Below are 27,917 nucleotides of genomic sequence, written 5' to 3' on the forward strand. Positions count from 1 at the left end.
TCAGCTCAAAATCCATTTTTATTACAAAATAAATGAGCATAAAATCGCTTTTAACATCTAAACAGGCCAGTGCAATAAACCCAAAAAGCGGAAATCTAAACGCCACGCATTTTAACATCATATATTATAAATCTATAATGAGTGGCGTGATAGCGACAGTGGAAAAGCTGCACTTTTAATAAAGCAGCCCAACAAAACTTAGGACTGAAACGGGAAACTTGAGTGGCAGCAAAACTGTCGATGAGAAAGAGGTAGACGTGTGAAAGGTTTGAATCAAGACCGTGACAGGAAGGAGCATGCAGGGTGTCAGACATGTTGCTTTTTCAGTGTTCAGGTGGAGGATGATGGTGAAGCAGAAATCTACCTAGCTTTGTCCTGCGACATAACGTTTAGGTGAAGCTTTATAAATACACCGTTCAATCAGAAATAGTACAAACAGCTGCTGGCGGTGTAATCCTCGGACTCGTCTTGAAGGAGTCTGCGGTGCAGCTCAAAAGTTCACGCTGACCACCGACCTCCCCGATATCTGAACGTCGTCAAATGGAAATAAGGCCAGAATCTGAAAGACACAACAGAGTGTTACCTCAACAAAGTACTGTGTTTATTAGCTCGGCGACAGACTACTTTTTCTCTTCTGATATAATACCGGTCAATATTGATCCGATATGATATCAGCAGAAAAAAGACACATCTTTATTGCGATATAACCGTCTGGAATGGACTTATATTGTCTTTAAGTAGAAGTAAAGTGGTAATAGTTTTTTGGTGACACTTAGTGGCCATTGAGTCAAGGTCACAAGGCAATATGAATGATGCGGACACGTTTGTTACTGGGTACTTTCTAATATGTTTCTGCCTTGGAGACTTTGTGATCTAAGTACAGTGGAACCTCGATTGACGAACCCCTCTTTTATGGACTAGTAGTTTGAGCCAAGTTTTACGAACTATTTGAACGAGCAAGTTATACGGACTATTAGTTCGAGCCAAGTTTTACAAACTATTAGTTCGAGTCAAATTTGACAAACTATTAGTTCGAGCTAAGTTTTACGAACTATTAGTTAGAGCCAAGTATTACGAACCATTAGTTTGAGCCAAGTTTTACGAACTATTAGTTCGAGCCAAATTTTACAGACTATTAGTTTGAGCCAAGATTTACAGACTATTAGTTCAAGCCAAGTTTTACAAACTATTAGTTTGAGCCAGGTTTTACAGACTATTAGTTCGAGCCAGGTTTTACAGACTATTAGTTCGAGCCAGGTTTTACAGACTATTAGTTCGAGCCGAGCCAAGTTTTACGAACTATTAGTTCGAGCCAGGTTTTACAAACTATTAGTTCGAGACAAGTTTTACAAGCTATTAGTTAGAGCAAAGTTTTACAAGCTAATTGTTAGAGCTAAGTTTTACGAACTATTAGTTTGAGGCAAGTTTTACGAACTATTAGTTCGAGCCAAATTTTACAGACTATTAGTTTGAGCCAAGATTTACAGACTATTAGTTCAAGCCAAGTTTTACAAACTATTAGTTTGAGCCAGGTTTTACAGACTATTAGTTCGAGCCAGGTTTTACAGACTATTAGTTCGAGCCGAGCCAAGTTTTACGAACTATTAGTTCGAGCCAGGTTTTACAAACTATTAGTTCGAGACAAGTTTTACAAGCTATTAGTTAGAGCAAAGTTTTACAAGCTAATTGTTAGAGCTAAGTTTTACAAACTATTAGTTTGAGGCAAGTTTTACAAACTATGAGTTCGAGACAAGTTTTACTAACTATTAGTTTGAGACAAGTTTTACAAACTATGAGTTGGAGACACATTTTACGAACTATTAGTTCGAGTCAAATTTGACAAACTATGAGTTTGAGCCAAATTTGACAAACTATTAGTTCGAGCAAAGTTTTACGAACTATTAGTTCGAGCCAAGTTTTACGAACTATTAGTTTGAGCCAAGTTTTCCAAACTATTAATTCGAGCAAAGTTTTACGAACTATTGGCTCAAGGCAAGTTTTACGAACTATTAGTTCGTCCCAAGTTTTACCCACTATTATTTCGAACCAAGTTTTACAAACTATTAGTCTGTACCCCGCCTTCCGCCCGAATGCAGCAGAGATTGGCTCCAGCACCCCCCGTGACCCCAAAAGGGACAAGCGGTAGAAAATGGATGGATGGATATTCTGAGGCAAGTTTTACAGACTATTAGTTCGAGCCAAGTTTGACAAACTATTGGTTTGAGCCAAGTTTTACGGACTATTAGTTTGAGCCAAGTTTTACAGACTATTAGTTCGAGCCAAGTTTTACAAACTATTAGTTCGAGCCAAGTTTTACGGACTATCAGTTCGAGCCAAGTACGTCTCTGTGTACGAATGATTCATTCATTGATTTTGTGTCCCGCTGACAGCCATTTTGCGCTTACTCGTATTGAAGAGATTGAGAAAGCAGGCTTCATACCACAGAAAATTTTTAACTCTGATGAGACTGGAATTTTCTGGAAAAAGATGCAAAGGCAGACTTATTTCACAGCGGAGGAGAAGACACTACGTCTCGTTCGGCTGAGGTTCCACTGTAATATGCAACTATAATTATTTGATACTTGCTTATATTGACAAACGTTTTAGACTACTATATTGTTTAATTAGGGACACTTATTACATATGTCTAGCTTGTGTGCTATTGTGTGCTTAGCTGTTGCGTAGCTGCTAGCTCCTAGCCCAGCAAGCACAAGACATTAAAACAACGTTAAGAACTTGTTGAATTATAAGTCTTGATGTTGAGCAACTCAAACCTAACGTTGAAACAACATGCTTTTTGACGTTTATTCAATGTTGGGTTCTGATGTTGATTTGACCATTGAATTTTGCTCATTTTTCAACCAATATTCTACAACACAAATACAACGTTGAAACAACATGCTTTGTGACAACGTTTACTCAATGTCAGGTAGTGACGTTGATTTGACCATTGAATTTTGGTCATTTCCCAACCAACAACGTGGATCCAACGTAAGACATCAACAATGTCTCAATTTATAAATACAACTATTTTGCAACGTCGTTTCAAAGTCAGTTTTAAAGGACATGTACGTATATAATCAACATTGTATAAATGTCTTGTGCCTGCTGGGAGTTTGAGTTTGAGTTTATTTCGAACATGCAAGCATACAACATTATACATCACAATTTCCAGTTTCTCTTTTCAACATGTTTGAAAAGGAGTAGGAAGAAGCAGAGCTTATTTAATCCTACCCCCTTTTCTTTTACATAACAGTTGCTAAGACTTTTTGTTCACTTCCTGTTCTCAATTTATTCACAATATACTCCATAAGTAATCACAATAAAAGTAAATAAATAAATAATAATTGGTGAAGTAAGTTACATTTCATATGATGAGATAAGTAAGATTATTTTGAGAGTGAAAAATGGATTAATTAAATAAATTCAATATTCTTCTTCTTTGTACTTTGTAAACACTTTAAGTTTAAAGAGTTTCTTGAAGTGGATCATATTAGTACATTGTTTGATTGCTTTGCTTAATCCATTCCATAATTTAATTCCACATACTGATATACTGAAGGTCTTAAGTGTTGTACGTGCATACAAATGTTTTAAATTACATTTCTCTCTAAGATTATATTTCTCCTCTTTTTTTGAGAAGAATTGTTGTATATTCTTGGGTAGCAGGCTATAGTTTGCTTTGTGTATAATTTTAGCTGTTTGCAAATTCACTATGTCGTGGAGTTTCAGTATCTTCGATTCAATAAATAAAGGATTTGTATGTTCTCTATATCCAACATTATGTATTATTCTAACTGATCTTTTTTGTAACACCGTTAATGAATGAAGTGTACTTTTGTAATTATTATTATAGCCTAGCATATTTACCTTCTGTGAATGACTTGATCAAATTAGAGTACAAAAAAAGATGTGTGCTTATTGGAGGATATTCCAATGTTAACAGGCAGTCCAGTCCAATTAAACTGCTTGTATCGTATCTTATATCGGCCATTTTGGATGCAAGCCGACATAATCTGATGCTCGTTTTTCTTGCTGATATCGGACCGATATCGCTACCACATCCCTGTCTGCTATCAATGCTTACATCATCGTTGCCATCGGCCAGGTCCAAGGCCGTCTCGTCCTCCATGTTCCGCAGCATGGTGTCGGCGCCCGACTGGCACAGGAGGTGTGCGATGGCCGCGTCCTGCCTGCCCACGGCCAGGTGCAGCGGCGTGCAGCCGTTGTACATGGCGGCGTCCACGTTGGCTCCTCTGCTCAGCAGCAGCTTCACCAATGCGGCGTCGTGCAGCTCGACGGCGAGGTGGAGAGGCGTTTTGCCGCTGGTTCCTTCCTGCGATGGGAGTTTGAACATGGAGGTGATTGGCTTTTTGGCTCATTATCTTCGCCAGGGAGATTTTGCTCCCGTTGGTATATTTGGCATCAAAATTATTTAAAAAGTGCAAAACTTTACGAGAGATCAGGCGTATCATAACGTTTAAAAATGAAAGGATGGAAAGTCACTTTGAGATTCTTCATATTTGTGTATGCTAAGCAGTTAAAAATAGTTAACTATACACAATACAGTCCATTTAAATAAAAAATGAAATACAATTCAAAAATGTTTGTTAGCCAATTAATTTTTGTAAATTTAAAATTCTTAAAAATATTCCTGATAATCCAAATACGATAATCCAAATATTTATTTAAAAATGTAGTCACACATATGATGCATCACTTTGTTTTTAACCAACAGTTGTATTAAATTAACAAGTAATTATTAAATGGGAATTTTCCCCTTTAATCAAAATCATATCTCAGTGATAATATGTAGCTCGCATTGGTATCAGTATTGCATAAGGGCATCAAGGGCCACCCCCGGCCCAATTGGGGCTCCAAGCAGGATTGCATCGGGAGGCCCCCGGTCCTAAAAGACTGGCTTGTTGTGTTATTTCTTGATTTATCTTTTTTTTTTTTTTTTTTTAGAACTCATTTGTATCAAATAAACAATCACTAGAAACAGTAATAAGATAAGCTTTACAATAGAATAATTCAAATGTACACATCCAATTTACTGTATACTCTAGTTCAGTGTTTCTTAACCATAGGGCTGGGGCCCATTGTTGGGTTGCGAGCGGCCCTCCAAAATATGTTTTTCTTAGCTGTGGTCCGTATGGGCCGCAGCGGTACTCAGTTGTAATACACCTTTCCATCACTTGTGGCAGTAATGACAATAAAAAACAAAAAAGAAGTCTGGAGCTAAAGTCATAGAGAAGTTTCTTAAGCGCAAAAATTATAACTAAAGTGGTGAAGCTGTATTTTCATTTGCACTTTGATTTGATCTGTTTTATTTTAATCATTTTCTTATGATTAATTTAGTTAAAATGTATTAATTTTAGAACTGCATAATTGTAAGTGTATTTTTCATCACTGTTTATGAGTCCCTTTGTATACAGTATATTCAATTATTATTATTATTTTTGTAATCAGCCTGACCTAAGCATTGATAATAATCTTTGTGATTAACACATGCTTTAATTATTTAAATCATTTTCAATACACTTTAAATCAAGAGTAATATTACCATCTCAGTGTTAATATCTGAGTGGGCCTCTCTATGGTGGACAAGATGGGCCCAGAGGTAAAAAAAAAGTTTCAGAAGCCCTGCTCTAGTTGTCAACATTCCATGTGTATAGACAGTGACATCGCTATTTTTGAATTTATCCTCGCCTAAAAATGTTGTGGCACAATAAAAATTATGCAAATATTCTATACATATATATTAACAATTCTGAAAAAATAACAAATAAAATAATAAATGAAGAATAAAATGTAATGTAAATGTCCCTCGACACATTGCGCCTCAAATATTGCAGCTTCACTACATCGCATATATTTTTTTAATAAAAATTTGTTTGGACTAAATATTTGAATATATTATATGTATTAAAGGAAACGCGGGACACTCAATGCTAACAACACAGCTAATGGTTGTAGCTGTGAATCGCAAGCTGACCAAGTTTTCAAGAACAACTTATGCCAGTGGTTTCAGCACATGGAAGCCCAGTTCAAACTTAGAGGAATTACTCAGGATGTGACAAAGTATGGTAGTTGTAGTGGCCTGGTGACTGCCATAGCAGTGACGCTTGGAGGATCCTCGGGCTACCAGTAAGTACTGTAAACTACAGTAGAACATACTCAAGGCTACTAAATTGGGTGAAACGAATGTACATGTGATTACCGTAAATTCAGGACTAGCCGCTACTTTTTTCCCTACGCTTTGGACCCTGCGGCTTATAAAACGGTGCGGTTAATTTATGGATTTTTCTTCGCTGACGGTCGTAATGCAAATAGTTAAAAAAAAAACAAGCAAAGATATTGAAGAGATGTGTTATTGTTTGTGCTATGTTGCCACCTTTTGGACGAGTTCACTCATTGTAGGTGCTGCAGTGCTCTTCTTTTTAGAGCGTTGAACGGGGAAGTACAAGTGCTGTTGCATCTTCTAATCGTCCATAGCGTTTCTACTCGAAAGGAGTCTTCATTCATCACTCCAAGCAGCGTTTGTAACTTTAACAACATAACTAAAACTGTTCTTACTTACTAAAACATTCAATGTGTGATGTCTGTAGGAGCGTTTCCATGCATATTTGTATGTGCTATTGTAATGTAATCAAGGAAGCGTTGTTAGCATGAACTAATATGCTAACACGCTCACGAGTGACTGTGTTAGTATTATTAATTTACAATGGCAGTATCTTTATTATTGTTTCAGTTTCACAAATCCTCAGTAAAATCACAAAAACGTTGTGAAGTGAAGTGAATTACATTTATATAGCGCTTTTTCTCAAGTGACTCAAAGCGCTTTACATTGTGAAACCCAATATCTAAGTTACATTTAAACCAGTGTGGGTGGCACTGGGAGCAGGTGGGTAAAGTGTCTTGCCCAAGGACACAACGGCAGTGACTAGGATGGCGGAAGCGGGGATCGAACCTGCAACCCTCAAGTTGCTGGCACGGCCGCTCTACCAACCGAGCTATACCGTAAAAACGTTAACCTGGAGTTATTGAGTCTGTTTAGCTGATTGGAGAGTCCCTGACGATGACTTCTGTTTTGTTTGATCAGCCGTTTGGAAACAAAGTATGCAAATAAACATTTACAAAATCTTTTTGGTAAATAACTAATTTCACAACGTATATATCTGCGGCTTATAGTCCTATGTGGCTAACATATATACTTTTTTTCCTCAAATTTAGTGGGTGCGGCTTATAGGGCGCGCTATAGTCCGGAAAATATGGTGTTATTTCATGTTTAGAGGGCTCTACCTACATTAAAAAAAACATTTAGAAAGTCGTAAACAGTTTTGTTATGCTCCAACTATGAAAATATTTGATTTATTAATAAAAATCCTACTTCGCAAACATTTGTTTACCACGGTCAGGCTTGGGACCAATCAGCCGCAATAAACGAGAGACTACAATAAAAATTAGCACAAGGTAAGAATGTGAAGGTAAAATATTGTACCTGGGATGTTTGCACCTGAACTGCCTTACAGATCCACATCAGAACATCCAAAATCTGCTATGTTCCATTTGACTCTGGCTCATTTTTTGTTTTTTTAGCCGCTGTGGCTCCAGTCCAGTCAGGTGTGCCGCACATGAGGCAGATTTGGCAATTTGCATATGAAAACATCTCGCAAGCGAACCGCTCACAACTGCAAATCGGTTACCATCGGTCACTTGAAAGGCACCTATGATGAATTTCGTCTTTTCTGACATCAATGTTACAATGCACGCTTGTTAAACAATGCCAAAGCGTCAAATCCAAAATGGTTCAGGCATTTTTGGTGTGAGCTTGCATGCATGTTTCTGTTCGCGGGGCTTTTGCAGTCCGGCTACATCGTGACGTCACCGCGAGGTGGATGTGCTTGTTTGGACATTAGGTAAAGCTGTCCGCAAGAAGGTATGATAAAGTATTATGTTCCTCTAATCCTGGCATGTGCAAAATGCAATAGCATTAACTCTTCTAAAAGCAGCTGTTTTTCATGCAGTCTGACTCAATCAGCAAGTGTGCAGGTGTACCTAATGTTGTGACCGAGTGAATCTTTAGTACTTTCAACCCAATCTAGAAAAAAAAATAGCGTTTATGACTTCAAAATATACATTTAAACAGTGTACATTTTCAAATGAAAATTATGATACTTTTGGCATGGGTGGAGCATGGTTTCATTTGCAATCTTGGAATGCCTCCAAAACAAAGAATGAGTTTTGGTAGTTTTCACCTCTATAACCAGTACATTATTTAGATTTTTTTTCAAAGAACTAGAAAATACAATTTCGGTAGAAATTTCGTGTGAATGCTGAAGAGCCAAAGCCGAACTGAAATGCTTAAAGTCAGCACGCTGGCCAAATAGCATTGAGTAACAAAAAATATACGCAAAATTAGCTAAAGATATAATTCTAACGGTATTATGCTAGCAATAGCATGTTTTCCGGTTAGCATTATGAAATACCAAAATAAATGACACTGGTGTGTAAACCTGCTAAATTAGCTAAAAAAGCCAGCATGCTAAAATAATAACTGTACCATGCGTCAAGTACTAAAATATATTAATCTGTGATGTATAACTAAAATTTTTTAAATTTTTATTCCAACATTAGCATACATCAAGTACCCAATGTGACTCTAGCACAGTGGTTCTTAACCTGGGTTCGATCGAACCTTAGGGGTTCGGTGAGTCGGCCTCAGGGGTTCAGCGGAGCCTCCGCCACGGAGGTAAAGACACATCCGACTTATCGTGTAAATGAAAACTTCTCCCTATCAGCGTATTATGGATACCCCCAAACAATGTTCCCTCTAATTTTCCATCTGATTTGCAGGTTGTTTGATTGATCGATTGAAACTTTTACTAGCAGATTGCAAAGGAAGAGAATACGTTATATGAAACAGTACAGTTTACAAAGTACAGTACATATTCCGTACAATTGACCACTAAATGGTAACACCCGAATAAGTTTTTCAACTTGTTTAAGTCGAGGTCCACGTTAATCAATTCATGGTAATGTGTGTAAGGTGTGTAATTTGTTGTGAGTTTATGCACTGTGTTGGTTTTGTTCTTTGAACAAAGTGATGTTCATGCACGGTTCATTTTGTGCACCAGTAAAAAAACAAAACTTTTTCTTGAATTTGAAAAAAAAAAGACATTTAATTTTTCACTAAAGAAGGGTTCGGTGAATGCGCATATGAAACTTGTGGGGTTCGGTACCTCCAACAAGGTTAAGAACCACTGCTGTAGCATGTACCTATAAAATTAGGTAACAAAATACTTGACGCTCAGGTGTATACCTGCAAAATTTCCCCCCCAAAAGCTTTCATCCATTGGAATCCTAAAGATTGTGCCACCGGCCGTTAAAATGTTTTGCTACGGGCCGCAAATGGACACGCCTGATCTAGATTGCGGACCACAAGGAAGTGTTTTAAAATATAGGTATAATACAATCATCATAGTTCCCCTTTAAGAGGCGTTGCGAAACATCATATCTCTACCGCGTGTCGGACAGGGAGGCCCTGAATGCAGCACATTTAGACATAGACAGTAAAACTGTTATCTCTTGCACTTCTGCATCAAAACTACAAACTGCTGTGCTCTGACAGCGATGACGAGAGAGGCCAGCGATCTTCCTTTTGATTAAACTGACAGAGCCACGGTTCCAGTGGAGCCACAGTTTAAAAAAAAGATCTTATCAGAATGAGACTAACCTGGACATTCAGGTCGGCGCCCTTTTTCATCAACAGCTTCATTATCTGGTGTTGCCTGCTGAGAGCAGCGAGGTGAAGACAGGCGAGACCTGCAGGTAGAAATGTGTGGTTTAAGACGTGGGACAGACATGTACAGCAAGTGGTTTTCCACAACAACATTCAAACTGACACCAGAAGAATAACAGACAAAAATAACAAACATGGTCGCTGAAGCAAAGCAGCGCACCCTCTTTTTTTTTTTTGTACCTCACCTCTCCAGTTTTGGGTTTCCAGGACCAACTCCAGTTTGCTGGGGGAAACCTCACCGGTCATCTCCGTGGCGCACATGGTCAGGCCGTGGTGGCAGGCGACGTGGAGCGCCGTGTTTCCTTCGTGGTCCTGCAGCTCAAGGCTGACCTTTTTGGCAACCAGGCTCTTCACGACTTCTGTCAGGTTCAGGTAGGTGGCCAGATGCAAAGGGCTCTGTGGAAACACCGATCAGGCTCAATTCCACTTGCTAACATTTGACCGACAAAGCTCAACAACAGTAAAACAACTAGTACGTCCATTTGGAATGCAGACGTTTTTTAAAGGAGAAAAGTGCCTGTTAGAGTACCAGTAGTGTGAAAAAACAAGTTGCCTCTATATTGAAGCTATAATCATATATATCTTATTTATGACACCAAAAGACTTCCAAAGTTTGCGGAAATCTCACAGAGATTCCCTAACCATTTTGAGAGATAATGAGGAATCCAGTCACGTGATCGTGTGACGTCGCGCTAGGAACCACAGATCCCTTCCCCATCAACAACAAAGATAATCAAGCTGACATAGTGAGAGCCAACAACGATTACTTTGGGAAAAATGTATGATCCAGAACTTTATATTTTAGAGCCCAAACACAAAGAGGATGAGCAGTAAGTTTTAGAAAGCGGACTGTTACCCGGATGGAGCTTTATTGTGACACGAGCATCCGCAGCATTGCTATTTGTTAAACATAAAAACTAACCATTATAAAACAAACACTTACTGTAATATTTCCACTCTTGCGGGGACGACCGACGGTACTCTCACATTATTCTGTTTAGATGAAGAATCAATCACAATCCTCACGAAGGGTTAAAAAAAGTAGCTGCAACTAGCGTCATTTTGTTTCTTTTTCGCCACCTCGGGGACGTGAAAGTCTACCAGCCTGTCGGTCCATGGTCACATTTGTTGACTCGCAGGTGAGAGATGCATGAATTATCATCCAGAATTTACTTTTAGCAAGTTGGAGACGAAGCAGAAGCAGCCGCAGGCTCAAAGTGTCAACAATAGCAGCGTAAGCTAGCATTATCTCACTGCTATGAATGCACCGTTCAAATAGTCTGTCTGTGTTGGCGCTTATAATAACAATATCACTCAAATTTGGTTAATTTTCAGGTCACGACATTTAAATGGAGTATTGTTGGCGCTTTCTGGATGTTTTTAGAGAGAGTATAATGAGCGCAACAGAGGACCCTCCATCTGTTGACTCAATTGTTAGCCATTTACAATTTTGAATGCATTAAAAAAGCCAAGCATATGTGTTTTGACTTACAGAAAAAGATTGTGAATGATAAACAGCACATCTCTTTCCAATTTTTGCATATTTCCAGTATGACTGATCTGATAATAGAAAAGCAGAAGTGTTACTACAGTGATGTAGAATCTAAGGAAATTACAGAAAATATTCGGAGCTGAATATCCAAAATGGCTGACTGAATTTGTGGCATTTTAAACATAATTTTCACATACTTTACGGATTGCAAATACAATTGGATATGGTTTAATGGATACAATGAAACACAATTAAGCATACAAGGTCAACTTGCTCTTCCACTCTACTGCTACTTAAAGTCACACACAACTTTAATCCATATTGAGTCTTTCACCTATCTGTTTAAGCATCTAAAGCACAAGAGCGGGGGTGTCCAAACTACGGCCCGCGGGCCAAATCTAATAAGTAATCTTACCCACAGGGAGATTGCATTAATCTTAACAGCGTGACGATTTTGATAGTGCTATTATGTTGAGATCTAATGGACTGCGTGAGTAGTTCAGCTCAATGACCTTTAATAATGCCCTGACTGAAATAATGTGTAGCATTTACCTATTTGACCAATGCAAACAACCTTCTCTAGTCATGTTGCAAAAAAATAAAAAATTCCAACTTACACAAAAAGTCAACACATAGTCACACATAATACAACCTGCTCATTGAACATTGTGAAAAACGTCCAAACACCAAAATAAATTCACAACTATACCCATTTAAATACATTACAAAGGATGATGGAAAAAATGCAAAACACTCTCCATACTTATCCATGTTTGGCGCATTTTAACTGCTTGATATTTCTGATTGATTACAGAGGGACAAGCGGTAGAAAATGGATGAATGGAAGAAAGGTTGTCACAGAAGTAAACAAAGTAAAAGCCGAACTTTCATATACTCTTCAAATCCAATTATATTCATTATTATTATATAGTAGTATAATACTATATACATATTATACATATATATTATACATACATAGATACATACATGTATATACATATATTTTATACATATAATATACATATATATGCGTATATACACTACCGTTCAAAAGTTTGGGGTCACCCAAACAATTTTGTGGAATAGCCTTCATTTCTAAGAACAAGAATAGACTGTCGAGTTTCAGATGAAAGTTATCTTTTTCTGGCCATTTTGAGCGTTTAATTGACCCCACAAATGTGATGCTCCAGAAACTCAATCTGCTCAAAGGAAGGTCAGTTTTGTAGCTTCTGTAACGAGCTAAACTGTTTTCAGATGTGTGAACATGATTGCACAAGGGTTTTCTAATCATCAATTAGCCTTCTGAGCCATTGAGCAAACACATTGTACCATTAGAACACTGGAGTGATAGTTGCTGGAAATGGGCCTCTATACACCTATGTAGATATTGCACCAAAAACCAGACATTTGCAGCTAGAATAGTCATTTACCACATTAGCAATGTAAAGAGTGTATTTCTTTAAAGTTAAGACTAGTTGAAAGTTATCTTCATTGAAAAGTACAGTGCTTTTCCTTCAAAAATAAGGGCATTTCAATGTGACCCCAAACTTTTAAACGGTAGTGTATATATATATACATATACACGTGTATATATACACGTGTGTATATATATATACATATACACACGTGTGTATATATATATACATATACATGTGTATACATACACATATACATATATGTGTATATATATACACATATTTGTGTATATATATATGTACACACACACACACACACACACACACACACACACACACACACACACACACACACACACACACACACACACACACACACACACACACACACACACACACACACACACACACACACACACACACACACACACACACACACAGTACAAAAGTTTGGACACACCTTCTCATACAACGCGTTTTCTTTATTTTCATGACTATTTACATTGTAGATTGTCACTGAAGGCATCAAAACTATGAATGTGGAGTTATGTACTTAACAAAAAAAGGTGAAATAACTGAAAACATGTTTTAAATTCTAGTTTCTTCAAAATAGCCACCCTTTGCTCTGATTACTGCTTTGCACACTCTTGGCATTCTCTCGATGAGCTTCAAGAGGTAGTCACCTGAAATGGTTTTCACTTCACAGGTGTGCCTTATCAGGGTTGATTAGTGGAATTTATTGCTTTATCAATGGGGTTGTGACCATCAGTTGTGTTGTGAATGAGAAGGTGTGTCCAAACTTTTGGTCTGTACTGTATGTGTATATAGTTACTTTACATTTACAGTTACTTTACATGCAGTCAGCTTTTGGCCATCGATCAAATTTTTTCAGCCCAATGCAGCCCCCAAGTCCAAAAGTTTGGACACCCCTGCACTAAAGCTCTGTTTATCAACCTGTGGCCAAGAGGAAAAGAGTGATGACGACCATAGAACCAAAACTGGAAACTTGTGTCTCCGGCCTGGCTGCTCAGGTCAAATCAGCAATTAGTTGATAAGTTAAGCAATACTTTTTTGAACGGATCTTTACCACAGATGTGTGTCCCAGTGATTAAATGCTAGTGATTGTACTGACATAAAATATTCCCTCCAAAAGGATACACACTTTAGGGAGACACAGTTACATTTACATAGTCCTTGTTACACTCATGCAGGACGTGCATGAATTCCAGGAGGTTGCTTAGGCTGCTGTCCCCGTGACCCGACCTCGGATAAGCGGAAGATGATGGATGGACAAAAGACTGGATTTAGCAAAGACTGAACTGACTAGTAAACACACTATAAACTATACACTCCTGCCACCTAACGTCTTGGACTTGCAACTGTAATCGCAACCTAATGTCATACTTGAAAATAAATAGGCAATAAAACAAGATATAAAAACTGGACAGCAGTTGTCATAGTCAGCCCATTTTTAAATGCTGCAAATGAGATTCTATCATCAAAAACTATATTAGTCACACAAAAGTACTGAAAATTGGTAACTGTATCGATTCCCAGGTATCGGGAATTAGTACCGCATCGGTTCAAATGTAAAAGGTACCCATTTTACAAAGCGGTGCAACATACTAACTGATCGGAGGTGAAGTTCAAGTGTTGAAGCGTAAAATGCCCTGGAATGACTACTAAAAGAAAACTAAGCAAGCAAAGTGGAATGGGTAAGAGAAGAGGACTAAGTGAGTCACTGCTGACTCTTTGCTTCTTCTAAGGTTTCCACTCACAAATTGTGTCACTTCGCTCCATTTTCACTTTGGCCTCGACGACCGGCAAGAACCTGATCCTGAACATATTTCACGACGATAACATTTCACTCCTTAGCTCCCCGCGCGCTTCTATTTCTACAGGAGGAAGAGCACGGGAGTTTCCACTGAAAGCCACTATAGTGAGCCAACACTGGAACCACCTACAGCCGCGTTCCAAAGAGGCTGCATATGAAAAGAGGAACAATGGTTGTCTGGAAGTACACACACAAAAAAACCTACTTCCACAATCTACATGCTAACACAGCAGCGACACAGTGGAAGCTTCTAGTCTTGTTGTGACACAACCTACCTGGTACAAATTGTTCTGGATGTCCAGGACTTCTTTGGGGAATATCTGGATCAACTGTTGTGCAATTAAATCTTCCTCATGGATGATGGCCAAGTGCAGAATTCTACACACACACACACACACACACACCAACACACACACCCACACAAGTATTTTTAATAGTGGCATACACATGTAAAATGCAGAATGAAAGAAGTACTAAATACTGTACTCACTGTTCTTACAAAATAGTTAAAACTACCAATACTAGAAGAGACCTTTAAATGCGCCAAAATAAAATTGAGCACTAAAAACAGAGAAACCTCAAACCCCATGGAGGAAGTTGTAGCAAATTAAACATTGCATTGTTGTGTACAACAGACAGGAAATGGAACCAAGCATTATAGCTTAATTTAGACTGCAACACACATTTGTGAAAAAAGTTCAGCTTCACGACGTCTGAAGTTGAATTGTTGCGTGCTACATTTCCTTTACAACTTAATTCCATTTTATTTTATTTAAATAGCGAATGTTTAAAAGGGCTGTCAAAGTTAACGCGATAACAACAAGTTCATGAGTTTTCTTTAACAGCACTATTTTCTCAACCACATGATCAAAGTGCGTCCTGTGTGACCCTCAGTCCACACCGTAGCAGTGGAAAGGCCGCTTGCAAAGTTTGTGAGGGTTGCACAAATTCAACGATATACGATATAAATCCAGGGTGTCCAAACCACGGGCCGCAAGGAATCGGGCTGCAAGGAAATTTCAATTCATTGGAAAAGTCCATTCATGTGCTGCTGCTGCTATATAATTGATATTGTTACCCTGCCAGCCTGTGTTTGTTTGATTATAACTGTGATGAAAATGTAATCATTTGTTGATCTTGAAAATGTTAAGTATCAATATCAGCATCAGTCTAATCCAGTGGTTCTTAACCTGAGTTCGATTGAACCCTAGGGGTTCGGTGAGTCGGCCTCAGGGGTTCGGCGGAGGTCGAGACACACCCGACTCATCGTGAAAATACAAAATTTTCCCTATCGGCGTATTACGGATACGGCAACAGCTGATTGATTTGCAGGTGTGTAATTTGTTGCGAGTTTATGCACTGTGTTGGTTTTGTTCTTTGAACAAGGTGATGTTCATGCACGGTTCATTTTGTGCACCAGTAAAAAAAAACATGGTAACACTTTAGTATGGGGAACATATTCACCATTAATTAGTTGCTTATTAACATGCAAATTAGTAACATATTGTCTCTTAACTAGTCATTATTAAGTTCTTATTAATGCCTTATTCGGCATGGCCTTATTAAAACCCTAACCCTCTAACCCTGACCCTAACCCTAACCAAATAATTCTAAATTAAGTCTTTGTTACTTAGAATATGTTCCCCTAGTGTCCAAATAACTCTAAATTAAATCTTTGTTACTTAGAATATGTTCCCCATACTACAGTGTTACCAAAAACATATAACTTTGTCTTGAATTTGAAAAAAAAAAAAACATTTTATTTTTCACTAAAGAAGGGTTTGGTGAATGCGAATATATGAAACTAATGGGGTTCGGTACCTCCAACAAGGTTAAGAACCACTGGTCTAATCAATACTGCCACTGGAACTACTTGGTATTGGATGTAATCAATATCAATAAAAAAAACGCGTTTGATAAAAATGCCAATATTTATTTTCTTCTTCTTTGTTGGACGAAAGCGGAAGTTGCGAAGCAAGGTTGGTTGCATGAACAAAAGCACTCGCTCTTTGGTAACCGAGCAACGCAGGAAGTGATCACTGATCGCAGTGAGTGACACGCTAACAGCCAATCAGGTTACAGTATCAACTATCTCGTTTGGTTTCGCCATCTTGTCGTCTGGTGATGGATTCTTTGCACGGAGTGAGAAGAGAAAGTACAAATGAAAAAATTGTGGATAAAACAGGAAAAGTCACTTTGACAGTATGGTAGTTTTATTTGGATTTCTTTCAAAAGGACAGACCAATGTGGTCTGTAAATTATTCAAGGCGGCGGGGACAACCAAGGGCCGTAATACCACACCACTTTAGCCGTGCTTACCCTTTAGAGCACAGTTGTAACTACCTGGCACTAAACCTGCGGACAATAGTTCTCAGGTTTCTCTATGTTTACATTTTCACACTTTGCATTATTTTCTTACCTTTCATTAAGCATTTCTTACATATTCCTTATTTTTGTTTTTGTTAAGTGTTCAATGTAATTAAAAAATGTTGTGTATATTGATTCTATTCCATGCTTGTGTTGACATTTTCTTTCTGGCTGAGGGGATTATAATTAGATTTAAATAAAGAAAATTTCATTTAATATAGTTTTCTCCTGCTCCTTATTTTCCAAAAATATCAGTAATAATCAATATTGACCGATATTAAATGGTATCGAGATACAGTTTTCAGCCATATAGCCCAGCCCGAGCAATGCGCTCTTTTTATTTTCATTTTTATGTTTTTTTAACTTGTGTTTTAATGCGTCTCCTCCCCGAGCAGTACCATGTGGCAGCTCAGCAGACAGCAAACGGAAACAAAAAGAGGTCAGACGCTCTACAACGCTTGTGTAATTCTGCGATGACACTGATCGCTGCGACGTCAATCGAGGCAGACTGGCGACATGGCAGCAACGACGGACACCACAAGGGCCATGTGTGTGTGTGTGTGTGTGTGTATGTACAGTATGTGTTTGTTTGTGTGCTTTTCATTGAGTCAAACTGAAAAGTGCAGTGCGGCCAAATGACGTTCAAACAGGTTACGAGGAACCCTTCCTTTTGCACGGTGTCTACAGCAAACAAGAGAAAATTGCTTGTTAATAAGCGCTACAGAACGAGTACTGCGGGCTATCCTGATGAACAAGTTCTTGGATGAAAAACAAGCCACGCCGCCCTTTTACAGCGTCTACTTTGTCTGCACCGCGTGGGGAAGTCCAGGCCTGTCTTTTTCACTTCTGTTTTCTCAGTGAAAAGCCTCACAGCAATCTGCCTGCAGACATGACAACGCCAAAGTTCACTAAATACATGAAATCCCCTTTCAAAACCAGCCTCACGGACGAACTTGAACCGCCTTTAATTGAATGTTCTTTCGGGCATGTGTGGTTTGAGCAGCTATGAATCTGCTGGTAAATGCATTATTCTGCCTAAAGTTCAATACATCTCTCTGCAGAGTGTGTTTTGTATCCATGATAAAAGTAGACATAAATTCCATGCAAATGCACCACCTAGTGAGCAGTAAAGCAGGGGTGTCCAAAGTGCGGCCCGTGTAACGGCCATATTAATATTTCAGTAATCTCATGTCTAAAACCACAACTTAAGTCTAACACTTTGTGTGTGCAGCTTTGTCTTCACTACATTGGCCTGTTTTTTGTCCTAAAATGAGACACTTTTATGGCCTGTCCATTTTTAGAGCCCATTCAGGATGTCTCCAAACCCCCACTCTCTCCAAGGACAAAGACTGGTATGATGTTGGTTGATCACTAAATTATTGTCGTATTTGTCTTTTCAGTCAAATGTTACTCTCCAAATGGGTTTCTTTTATGATTGATGTTAACTGCCAACCCAGTGCTTAACCAAAACATTGCTATCCACAATCAGATAGAGCTTGTATTCGCCCATCGTCTTCTCTCTCCCCCTCCCAGGAGACCGCAAGTGGTGCCCCAACTCCTCCTTATATTCAAAAAAGTTATAAAGTTGTTGAAGAGGTCTTTGTCTCTCTCTCGCTTTTGCTCTTCTCTTTTCCGCAGCAAAAACCCTCTCTCCTTCGTAATCTGATGTTATTTGAGTACTCAAATAAATACTTAAAAATGATCTTAAAATTTCTCTGGACATATTTGTGTTGAATATGAAAAATTCCAAAACACCCATAGCTTAATGTTATATGTGTATATGTATATATATGCATATGTATGTACATGTGCATGTGTGTGGATATATTTATATATTTATATATATATATATATATTAGGGCTGCAACTAACGATTAATTTGATAATTGATTAATCTGTCGATTATTACTTCGATTAATCGATTAATAATCGTATAAAAGAGACAAACTACATTTCTATCCTTTCCAGTATTTTATTGAGAAAAAAACAGCATACTGGCACCATTTTTATTTTTGATTATTGTTTCTCAGCTGTTTGTACATGTTGCAGTTTATAAATAAAGGTTTTAAAAAATAAATAAAATAAAAAAATAATTACAAAAAATGTCCTCTGCGCATGCGCATAGCATAGATCCAACGAATCGATGACTAAATTAATCGGCAACTATTTTTATAATCGATTTTAATCTATTTAATCGATTAGTTGTTGCAGCTCTAATATATATAAAGAGATACATATCTTCTTTTTTTATAATATTTATATTACCAAATGATTGTGTATGCACCTTAGGGGATCTGCTCCAATTTTGTTGTTCTTTGAACCGGTTCACTGTAATGATGACAGTAAAACTCTATTCTATTCTAATTTTTAACGGTCCGCGCAAACAGTTAAAAAAAATAAAAATAAAATAAATAAAAAATTCTAATATTAGCAAGCTAGCTTTTTTTTGCTAATTTTGCAGGGATACACCGCATCGTCAAATATTTTGTTACTTGACGAATGATACCCGTTTAAAGATGTAACAATAAACGCTGTACTGATAAACCGTGGTTCAACCCCCGACGGTTAGTTTTGCCGTTTTAAATGATCATAAAACCATGACCGATAACACCAAAATTAAAGGACCGGCAATACTGCTCATTTACTGGAGAAGCTAGCTAGCTTAAATGCGTACATTAACGTCTTTCTCCATAAAGAAACGATATACCCCAATATAAACTTATATCAATCAATCAATCAATGTTTATTTATATAGCCCTAAATCACAAAAGTCTCAAAGGGCTGCACAAGCCACAACGACATCCTCGGCACAGAGCCCACACAAGGGACGTCGATGTGAATGACTATGAGAAACCTTGGAGAGGACCGCATATGTGGGTAACCCCCCCTCTAAGTACAGTCCCTAGTGGATCCACATAACAGTGAGAGTCCAGTCCATAGTGGGGCCAGCAGGAGACCATCCCGAGCGGAGACAGGTCAGTAGCGCAGAGACGTCCCCAACCGATGCACAGGCGAGCGGTCCACCCCGGGTCCCAACTCTGGACAGCCAGCATCTCATCCATGGTCACCGGAACCGGAATAACCCGGCGAGGGGGCAAAGGAGAAAAGAAAACGGCAGATCAACTGGTCTAAAAAAGGGGGGTCTATTTAAAGGCTAGAGTATACAAATGAGTTTTAAGATGGGACTTAAATGCTTCTACTGAGGTAGCATCTCTAACTTTTACCGGGAGGGCATTCCAGAGTACTGGAGCCCGAACAGAAAACGCTCTATAGCCCGCAGACTTTTTTTTGGCTCTGGGAATCACTAATAAGCCAGAGTTCTTTGAACGCAGATTTCTTGCCGGGACATATGGTACAATACAGTCAGCAAGATAGGATGGAGCTAGACCGTATAGTATTTTATACGTAAGTAGTAAAACCTTAAAGTCACATCTTAAGTGCACAGGAAGCCAGTGCAGGTGAGCCAGTATAGGCGTAATATGATCAAACTTTCTTGTTCTTGTCAAGAGTCTAGCAGCCGCATTTTGTACCAACTGTAATCTTTTAATGCTAGACATAGGGAGACCCGAAATATATATAAGCAGAAATATACCCGAAATATATATAAGCAGATTGCTGTCTGACAAACTAAACTATTCAATTGTGTACATTAAACATACAGACTGTGCTCTTTTAGACAACGCGATCGCTCGAAGGAATAATGACAACAGGAAGTGAACTTTCATGACGATATATTAGCCGGAAGTCATACGGCCAAAAACAAGTTTTTTAACACTCTTAAGAAAAAAAAAAACGTTACTCATTAAAACGGAAGAAGATACAAATATTTAAACATTCAAATAAAAATGGCTCCCAATCGTCAATCTATTTTATAAAATGTTTTAAAAAATTTAAAAAACTGGTTCAAAGATTTCATTGTGCGTACAAGTACTTTTTGATCACATTCAAAAATACTGTGATAATAATGATAACCGTGATAATTTTGGTCACAAAAACCTTGATACGAAATGTTCATACTCTTACCTCCCTTGTTAGTATGCTAGCGTTTTTCTTTAGCTAACTTTGTAGGTGTACACTTCAGTTATATTTTAGTGCTTAATGCCTGCTAATGTTACTATGCTAGTCTTTGAAATATTTGTTTCAAGTACACACAGGGTGATATATTTTGGTACCTTACAGTTAGCATTTTTTAGTTAATTTGACAGGTATACACCTCAGTGTCAAATATAGTTTGGTATTTCATTAATGCTTGCGGTAAGAATGCTACCGTTAAGATGTTAGCATAGTACTGCTAGCATGCTAGCTTTTTTTTTTTTTTAGCTCATTTTGGTCATATTTTTTGTTACTTAAAGCTATCTGGCCAGCGTGCTAATAACTGTTTCATTCGGATTTGGATCTTCAGCATTCACAACAAATTGCATTTCTAGTTCTTTGTAACCAAAGTCTATTTTGTACTGGTTTTCAAGGTGAAAACTACCAAGATGGCCCCGGCATCCATTGATTTGTCAGGCTGTGGCCCTCAGCGGAAAAAGTTTGGCCACCACACAGTGAAGGTTTGTCGAGTTGACAGCACGTCACTAAACGAGCCAAATTATAAGACAGAAATATATAATTTTCTAAGCATCATAATTAGCATTCACTCGTAATTACCAACGGTGGCTTTTTTTTTAATAGCAATTGTTGTATTATTATGAAGAGGAAGTAACAGTTAAGTTTTCTCTCACACCTTAAACCTGTTTTCCACATGTTTTGAAGGTAGAGTATTCCCTCGACTGACGTGGTTAAGTTCCAGGACCTCCCACTGTGGCGGGTGAATTAATGAATTATTATATTTATTTTAAATCAAATCAAATCAACTTTATTTATAAAGCACATTTAAAATTGACCACAGGGGTAGCCAACGTGCTGTACAATGGGCAGGTTAAAAGATAATTCGAGAACCGAGCAAACAAAACACAACACAAACAGAGCACGATAAAAAATAAATAACTAAAATAAATAGAACATAAAACAGGAAGAGAGGAGGCCTGTCTAACACTCAGAGGTAGGTTGTTCCAGAGCTTGGGAGCAGGAGCGGCGAAAGCTCTGTCACCTCTAAGCTTCAGCCTTGTGTCAGTGACCATCAGTAGCAGCTGATCGGCTGATTTTAGGGATCGGGTGGGGCAGTAAGGCTGAAGGAGGTCGGAGAGATATGTTGGAGCGAGGTTGTTTAGACATTTAAAAACAAATAGAAGGAGTTGAAAATTGATTCGCTTTTATAGGAACAATATTTATCCTTTCGTGAACAGTGTTTGCAGAAATATGAAATATGATTGTGTTTAAAGCACAGAGAGTTACAGTAGCTTTTATATGCATTTAACGTCTTTCTAGAACTTGTGCGAAGTTGGCCCCTGCTATCATTGCAAATATTAAAACAACACTGCCATTCCTTTGTGCGGCAAACATTTTTTGTTTGTGCCGTAACAGTTAAGTTATTCTGAATTACATTTTCTGACAATGTCATCCAGCACCACCACTCGTCAAAATCTTCCCGAACCCGTCCCATTTGTTTGTGCTGCAAAATGTTGTTAACTATTGAGTTTTTTTTGTTATTAACGTTTTATTGTTATAACCAACCCTCCCACCTTGTCAAAATCTCCCCAAATTCCCCTAACGTTTGTGCTGAAAAATATTTTGTCTAACTATTATAGCTTTTATGTTATGAGGCTAGTTACACGATAACAACATAAAAACTACAATGAACACACAAAATTTGCTGTGCAAACCAGCACAAACTTTAAAACAAAAATTTTTGAATAGTTTGGGATAATTTTGACATGGTTGGGTGGGGCTTAAGATTAATAACACGTTAATTACATAAAAAATTTAATCGCGAATGATAAAACTATATTAGTTAGATAATACAATTTTGCTGCATAAACGTAGCACAGACGTTTGGGACAAGTTAGGGGGGATTTTGACAAGGTGCGGGGTAGGGCTGGGCGATATATCGAGTTTGTAAGATATATCGATACATTTTGAAACAAGATATGAATTAAGAAAATGTCGTAATATCGATATAATTTATTTCACGTTAAAATCACCAAACGCCGCTTATTTGTTGTGTTCCTTGTTCTCTAAACCCCTCCCCTTCCTCCTTCCAAGACGTGCTTGCACGTATAAGAACATCCATGATTGGTTGGTTGTTTACTATGATGAGTCACGATTGGTTAGGGACAGGCCAATCAGAGGCAAGATAGGGCGGGTCATCGAACCAGGAAGGGAAATCACAAAGTGCCTGCTTGCAGATGTATTTTTTTTTATCTGAGTTTGATACATTTTGTATTATGCGCACAGCTATGTTATTTATTTTACGTAGAAATAATATTTTTCTATTTTATTTATGTTATGTAATTCTGTACTACTTAAACAGTTAATTTCATGTGCTGTTAATACCCATCTTGACTAACTGGGTTCATAAAAGTGCCACTGACTGTTTACAGTACAGTTGTCATTCACTTCAATTTCACTGAATATCGCTCAAAAATGAATATCTTTATATGTATACTTTCACCGAAAAATATATCGAGATATATATTGAATATCGAGTTTAAGTAAAAATATATCGAGATATACTTTTTCGTCCATGTCGCCCAGCCTTTGTTGGGGGGAGGGGGGTTATGAATCATAAAGTGTTAACATAAAAACTATAAAACATTATTAACATCATAACTATAAGAGGGGGGGGAAAAAAAGTTTGCAGACCAAACTAGCACAAACAAATGGGGACAAGTTTGAGGAGATTTTGACAAAGTTGGGTGGCTGGTTATGAATAATAAAACGTTAACATAAAAACTATAAAATGGTAATAACATTAAAACTATAATTGACCAAAAAAAACATTACACAAATGTAGCACGAACAATTGGGACAAGGTGGGGGGTAGGGGGGACCGAATGATGTCACTAGTCAGAAAATTTATTTTAGAATAACTTCAAAACTGCAACGGCACAAACAATTTTTACAGCACAAACGATTGGAATTTTAATTGTAATATTTGCTATGATAAGGGGGGGCCAACTTCACATGGGTCTTCATAAGCCCTCCCCGCTGCTTTCACACACACACACTGATATTGGAGTAAGGCTGTCCCGATACAATATAGATATCGGGCCAATATCGGCAAAAAAAACAAGTATCAGATGATATCGGCTTGCATGTAAAATGTCAAATCAAATGATTATAAAGTTTTTTGGTATAAGTGAAAATGACATTACCGTATTTTTCTGACTATAAGTCGCAGTTTTTTTCATAGTTTGGCCGGGGTGCGACTTATACTGAGGAGGGACTTGTGTGAAATTATTAACACATTACCGTAAAATATCAAATAATATTATTTAGCTCATTCACGTAAGAGACTAGACGTATAAGATTTTATGGGATTTAGCGATTAGGAGTGACAGTTTGTTTGGTAAACGTATAGCATGTTCTATATGTTATAGTTATTTGAATGACTCTTACCATAATATGTTACGTTAACATACCAGGCACGTTCTCAGTTGGTTATTTATGCCTCATATAACGTACACTTATTCAGCCTGTTCTTCACTATTCTTTATTTATTTTAAATTGCCTTTCAAATGTCTATTCTTGGTGTTGGGTTTTATCAAATACATTTCCCCCAAAAATGCGACTTATACTCCAGTGCGATTTATATATGTTTTTTTCCTTCTTTATTATGCATTTTCGGCCGGTGCAACTTATACTCCGGAGCGACTTATACTCCGAAAAATACGGTAAATAAAATCAAAATTGTAAAAAAAAAAAAAAAGAATCGCTGCGATTCCGATGTGACTAAATTTTTTTTCGGCATCCTTACTAAAAAGGATATAAATTAATCTATTCTGGATTTGCTGCATTCTTAGTAGAAAAGTGCACGGCAAGATGATATGATTTTATCGTGTTTTTTATCAACTACAGTATACTTGCATCAGTGCACAAGAAGGATTCATTCTAACAACAGATACTGTATGCTAAGTAGTTGTACTAGATCGGGGGTGAAGCCGAACCAAAATGCTAACAGTTAGCATGCTGGCCAAATAACAAAAAATGATGATCAAAATGAGCTAGACAAAGCCAACCTGCTAACAGTACTATGATAACAAGTTAGTATCAGTGAAAAAAACAAAATATATGACGTTAGCATGCTGGCCAAATAACAAAAAATGAAGAGAAAAATGAGCTAGACAAAGCCAGCATGCTAACAGTACTATGATAAGTTAGCATTAGCGGAAAAACAAAAATATATGACGTTAGCATGCTGGCCAAATAACAAAAAATGATGAGAAAAATTAGCTAGACAAAGCCAGCATGCTAACAGTACTATGAAAGCAAGTTAGCATTAGTGGAAAACAATTTGATTACAACAATTAGCTGAACAATTTAGCAGACTAATGTTAGCATGCTAAAAGTACCAAAACATATCACTCTGGTATGTGTACCTGAGGTTTTTTTTAATGCTAGCCTGCTAATGTTAGCATGCATCAAGCACTAAAACAGTGGTTCTTAACCTGGGTTCGATCGAACCCTAGGGGTTCGGTGAGTCGGGCTCAGGGGTTCGGCGGAGGTAAAAACACACCCGACTCATCGTGTAAATAAAAACTTCTCCCTATCGGCGTATTACGCATACGGCAAAAGCAGAAGTCAGACTGATTTGCAGGTGTGTAATTTGTTGCGAGTTTATGCACTGTGTTGGTTTTGTTGTTTGAACAAGGTGATGTTCATGCACGGTTCATTTTGTGCACCAGTAAAAAAACATGGTAACACTTTAGTAAAGGGAACATATTCACCATTAATTAGTTGCTTATTAACATGCAAATTAGTAACATATTGGCTCTTAACTAGTCATTATTAAGTACTTATTAATGCCTTATTCGGCATGGCCTTATTATAACCCTAACCCTCTAACCCTGACCCTAACCCTAACCTCCCCTAGTGTCCAAAAAACTCTAATTTAAGTCTTCGTTACTTAGAATATGTTCCCCATACTAAAGTGTTACCAAAAACATATAACTTTCTCTTGAATTTGAAATTATTATTATTATTTTTTTCCACTAAAGAAGGGTTCGGTGAATGCGCATTTGAAACTGGTGGGGTTCTGTACCTCCAACAAGGTTAAAAACCACTGTACCAAAATATGACTGCGGTGTATAAAATACAAAATTAGCTGGGGGAGGGGGGTGGGGAGGGGACTAGCATATTAGCGTTAGCATGCTAACAGGTATTATTCACTGAGGTGTGTACCTGCAAAATTAGCAAAACAAAAGATAGCATTAGAATGCTAACAATCGTACCGTGGGCCGGTGACAAATGAGCTTTGGGCCGCACTTAGGACACTTCTGTACTAGATACATCAAACAGCCTGCATGTTTGGCATCTCTATCCTCCTTCAAAACCGCAATAAAAGAACACCTCCAGGCAACTTCAACCCTAAACTAACACCCTCCCCGGATTGTAAATAATCAAATGTAAATAATCAAATGTAGATACTTTTTTTAATGCTTTCTGATCTCTCTCTCTATGTCCACTACTTGCTGTACATATCCTACCAAGTCAGACCTACACTGTTTCAATGTCCATTTCTCTGTTCTCAATTGTTGATGACTGGAGTGATAACAACCAAACCTAACCCCCCCCCCACCCTCACATTGCACACCCCGGATTGTAAATAATGTAAATAATTCAATGTATATACTCTGATGATTATCTTGTGTGATGACTGTATTATGATGATAGTATATATCTGTATCATGAATCAATTTAAGTGGACCCCGACTTAAACAAGTTGAAAAACGTATTCGGGTGTTACCATTTAGTGGTCAATTGTACAGAATATGTACTATACTGTGCAATCTACTAATACAAGTCTCAATCAATCAATCAATCAGTCATCTTTTAGTTCGGTGTTTGATCTTGTTTACCCATTTTAACTGTTGTTTTTTTTCCTAGTTTAGATGTTTGTTTTTTTAGTGCCATAAATGGCCCCCAAGCCGCACTTTTGACTCCCCCCCCCCCCCCCCGGTGTACACGTTTGGTCCTCCAAAAGAGTTAACAAACAGAATGAAAAAACCTACGTGTCTCCATCTTCGGTAATAGACGTGATTAAGTTCTCCTCCGGTTCTGAGAGTCCGGAGCTCGGTGCCGCTGGCTCCAGTGTGCAGCCCTCAACTATGTCTGACAGGCTCTCCACCGTCAGCGATGCCGAGCCGTAGGCCGAGTCCAAGCGCTCCTCCGCGGGGTGGAGCTTGTCCCTGGGCCCGCTGAGCTCGGTCCTCGGATCCTCCGACTTGAGCATGGAGCGATAGGAGTCGATGCCCGAGTCCACGCGGCTATCCTCGGGGAAGTCGTCTTTGCGACAGTCGCCGCTCGCCATGCTGCTGGTGGCGGGTATCCCCTCACTTGTTCCCCGGGTGGTGTTAACGGCTGGAGGCGGGGGTCACCGCCGGAGACCGGGACTCCGAGGACAGCCTGAAGACCGTCAGGCTGGCGCCTTTCATGCCCAAAAGACGACTACTGTGACGTGCTAGCGGCTCCTTTCAAACTTTCTACACACGCTGCTGCCGCGCTCATTACGAACAAGAAGCGGTTGGGTTAGTTGTCGAGGTATCCGGTAACGGCAGCACTTCCTCCGGGCGGGGAGCGTACGAGCAATGAAAGAAGAGGAAGAGGACGACATGTGAAGAGCGGAGCTGTTTTTGTCAGGCGGGGAATCCCCGGTCATCTTGGACCAGTTGTGTGGATCGAGACATACATCGATCAAAGTGATACCAAGGGTCAAATCAGTATCGGGCCGATACCAGCATTAAATATCGATATTTATCTTTTTTTTTTGTTGTGTTCTATTTTCATAGTTATTTTATTCACTTTCAAGGACAATAGATGGAATAAATGGAATTGGGGGTTAAATCACCAAAACTATACCCGAGCGCGGCCACCGGGGGTGGAACAAGGGGAAAGGTCAAATGC

General features: G+C 38.3%; 1 protein-coding gene across 1 annotated transcript; it reads right to left on the reverse strand.

Annotated features, from left to right (window-relative positions):
* On the reverse strand, positions 1-27,682 carry nfkbie (nuclear factor of kappa light polypeptide gene enhancer in B-cells inhibitor, epsilon). Its single transcript, XM_062034927.1, has 6 exons — positions 27,026-27,682; positions 14,822-14,924; positions 9,991-10,201; positions 9,740-9,828; positions 4,088-4,336; positions 1-559 (listed from the first exon to the last, which is right to left on the reverse strand). The coding sequence occupies exons 1-6, from the start codon at positions 27,322-27,324 to the stop codon at positions 491-493; spliced, it is 1,020 nt and encodes a 339-aa protein (XP_061890911.1). The 5' UTR covers positions 27,325-27,682; the 3' UTR covers positions 1-490.
* Positions 27,683-27,917: the final 235 nt, after the last annotated feature.

Source organism: Entelurus aequoreus, linkage group LG23, assembly GCF_033978785.1.
Source record: "Entelurus aequoreus isolate RoL-2023_Sb linkage group LG23, RoL_Eaeq_v1.1, whole genome shotgun sequence".
In the NCBI taxonomy this organism is placed as follows: Eukaryota; Metazoa; Chordata; class Actinopteri; order Syngnathiformes; family Syngnathidae; genus Entelurus; species Entelurus aequoreus.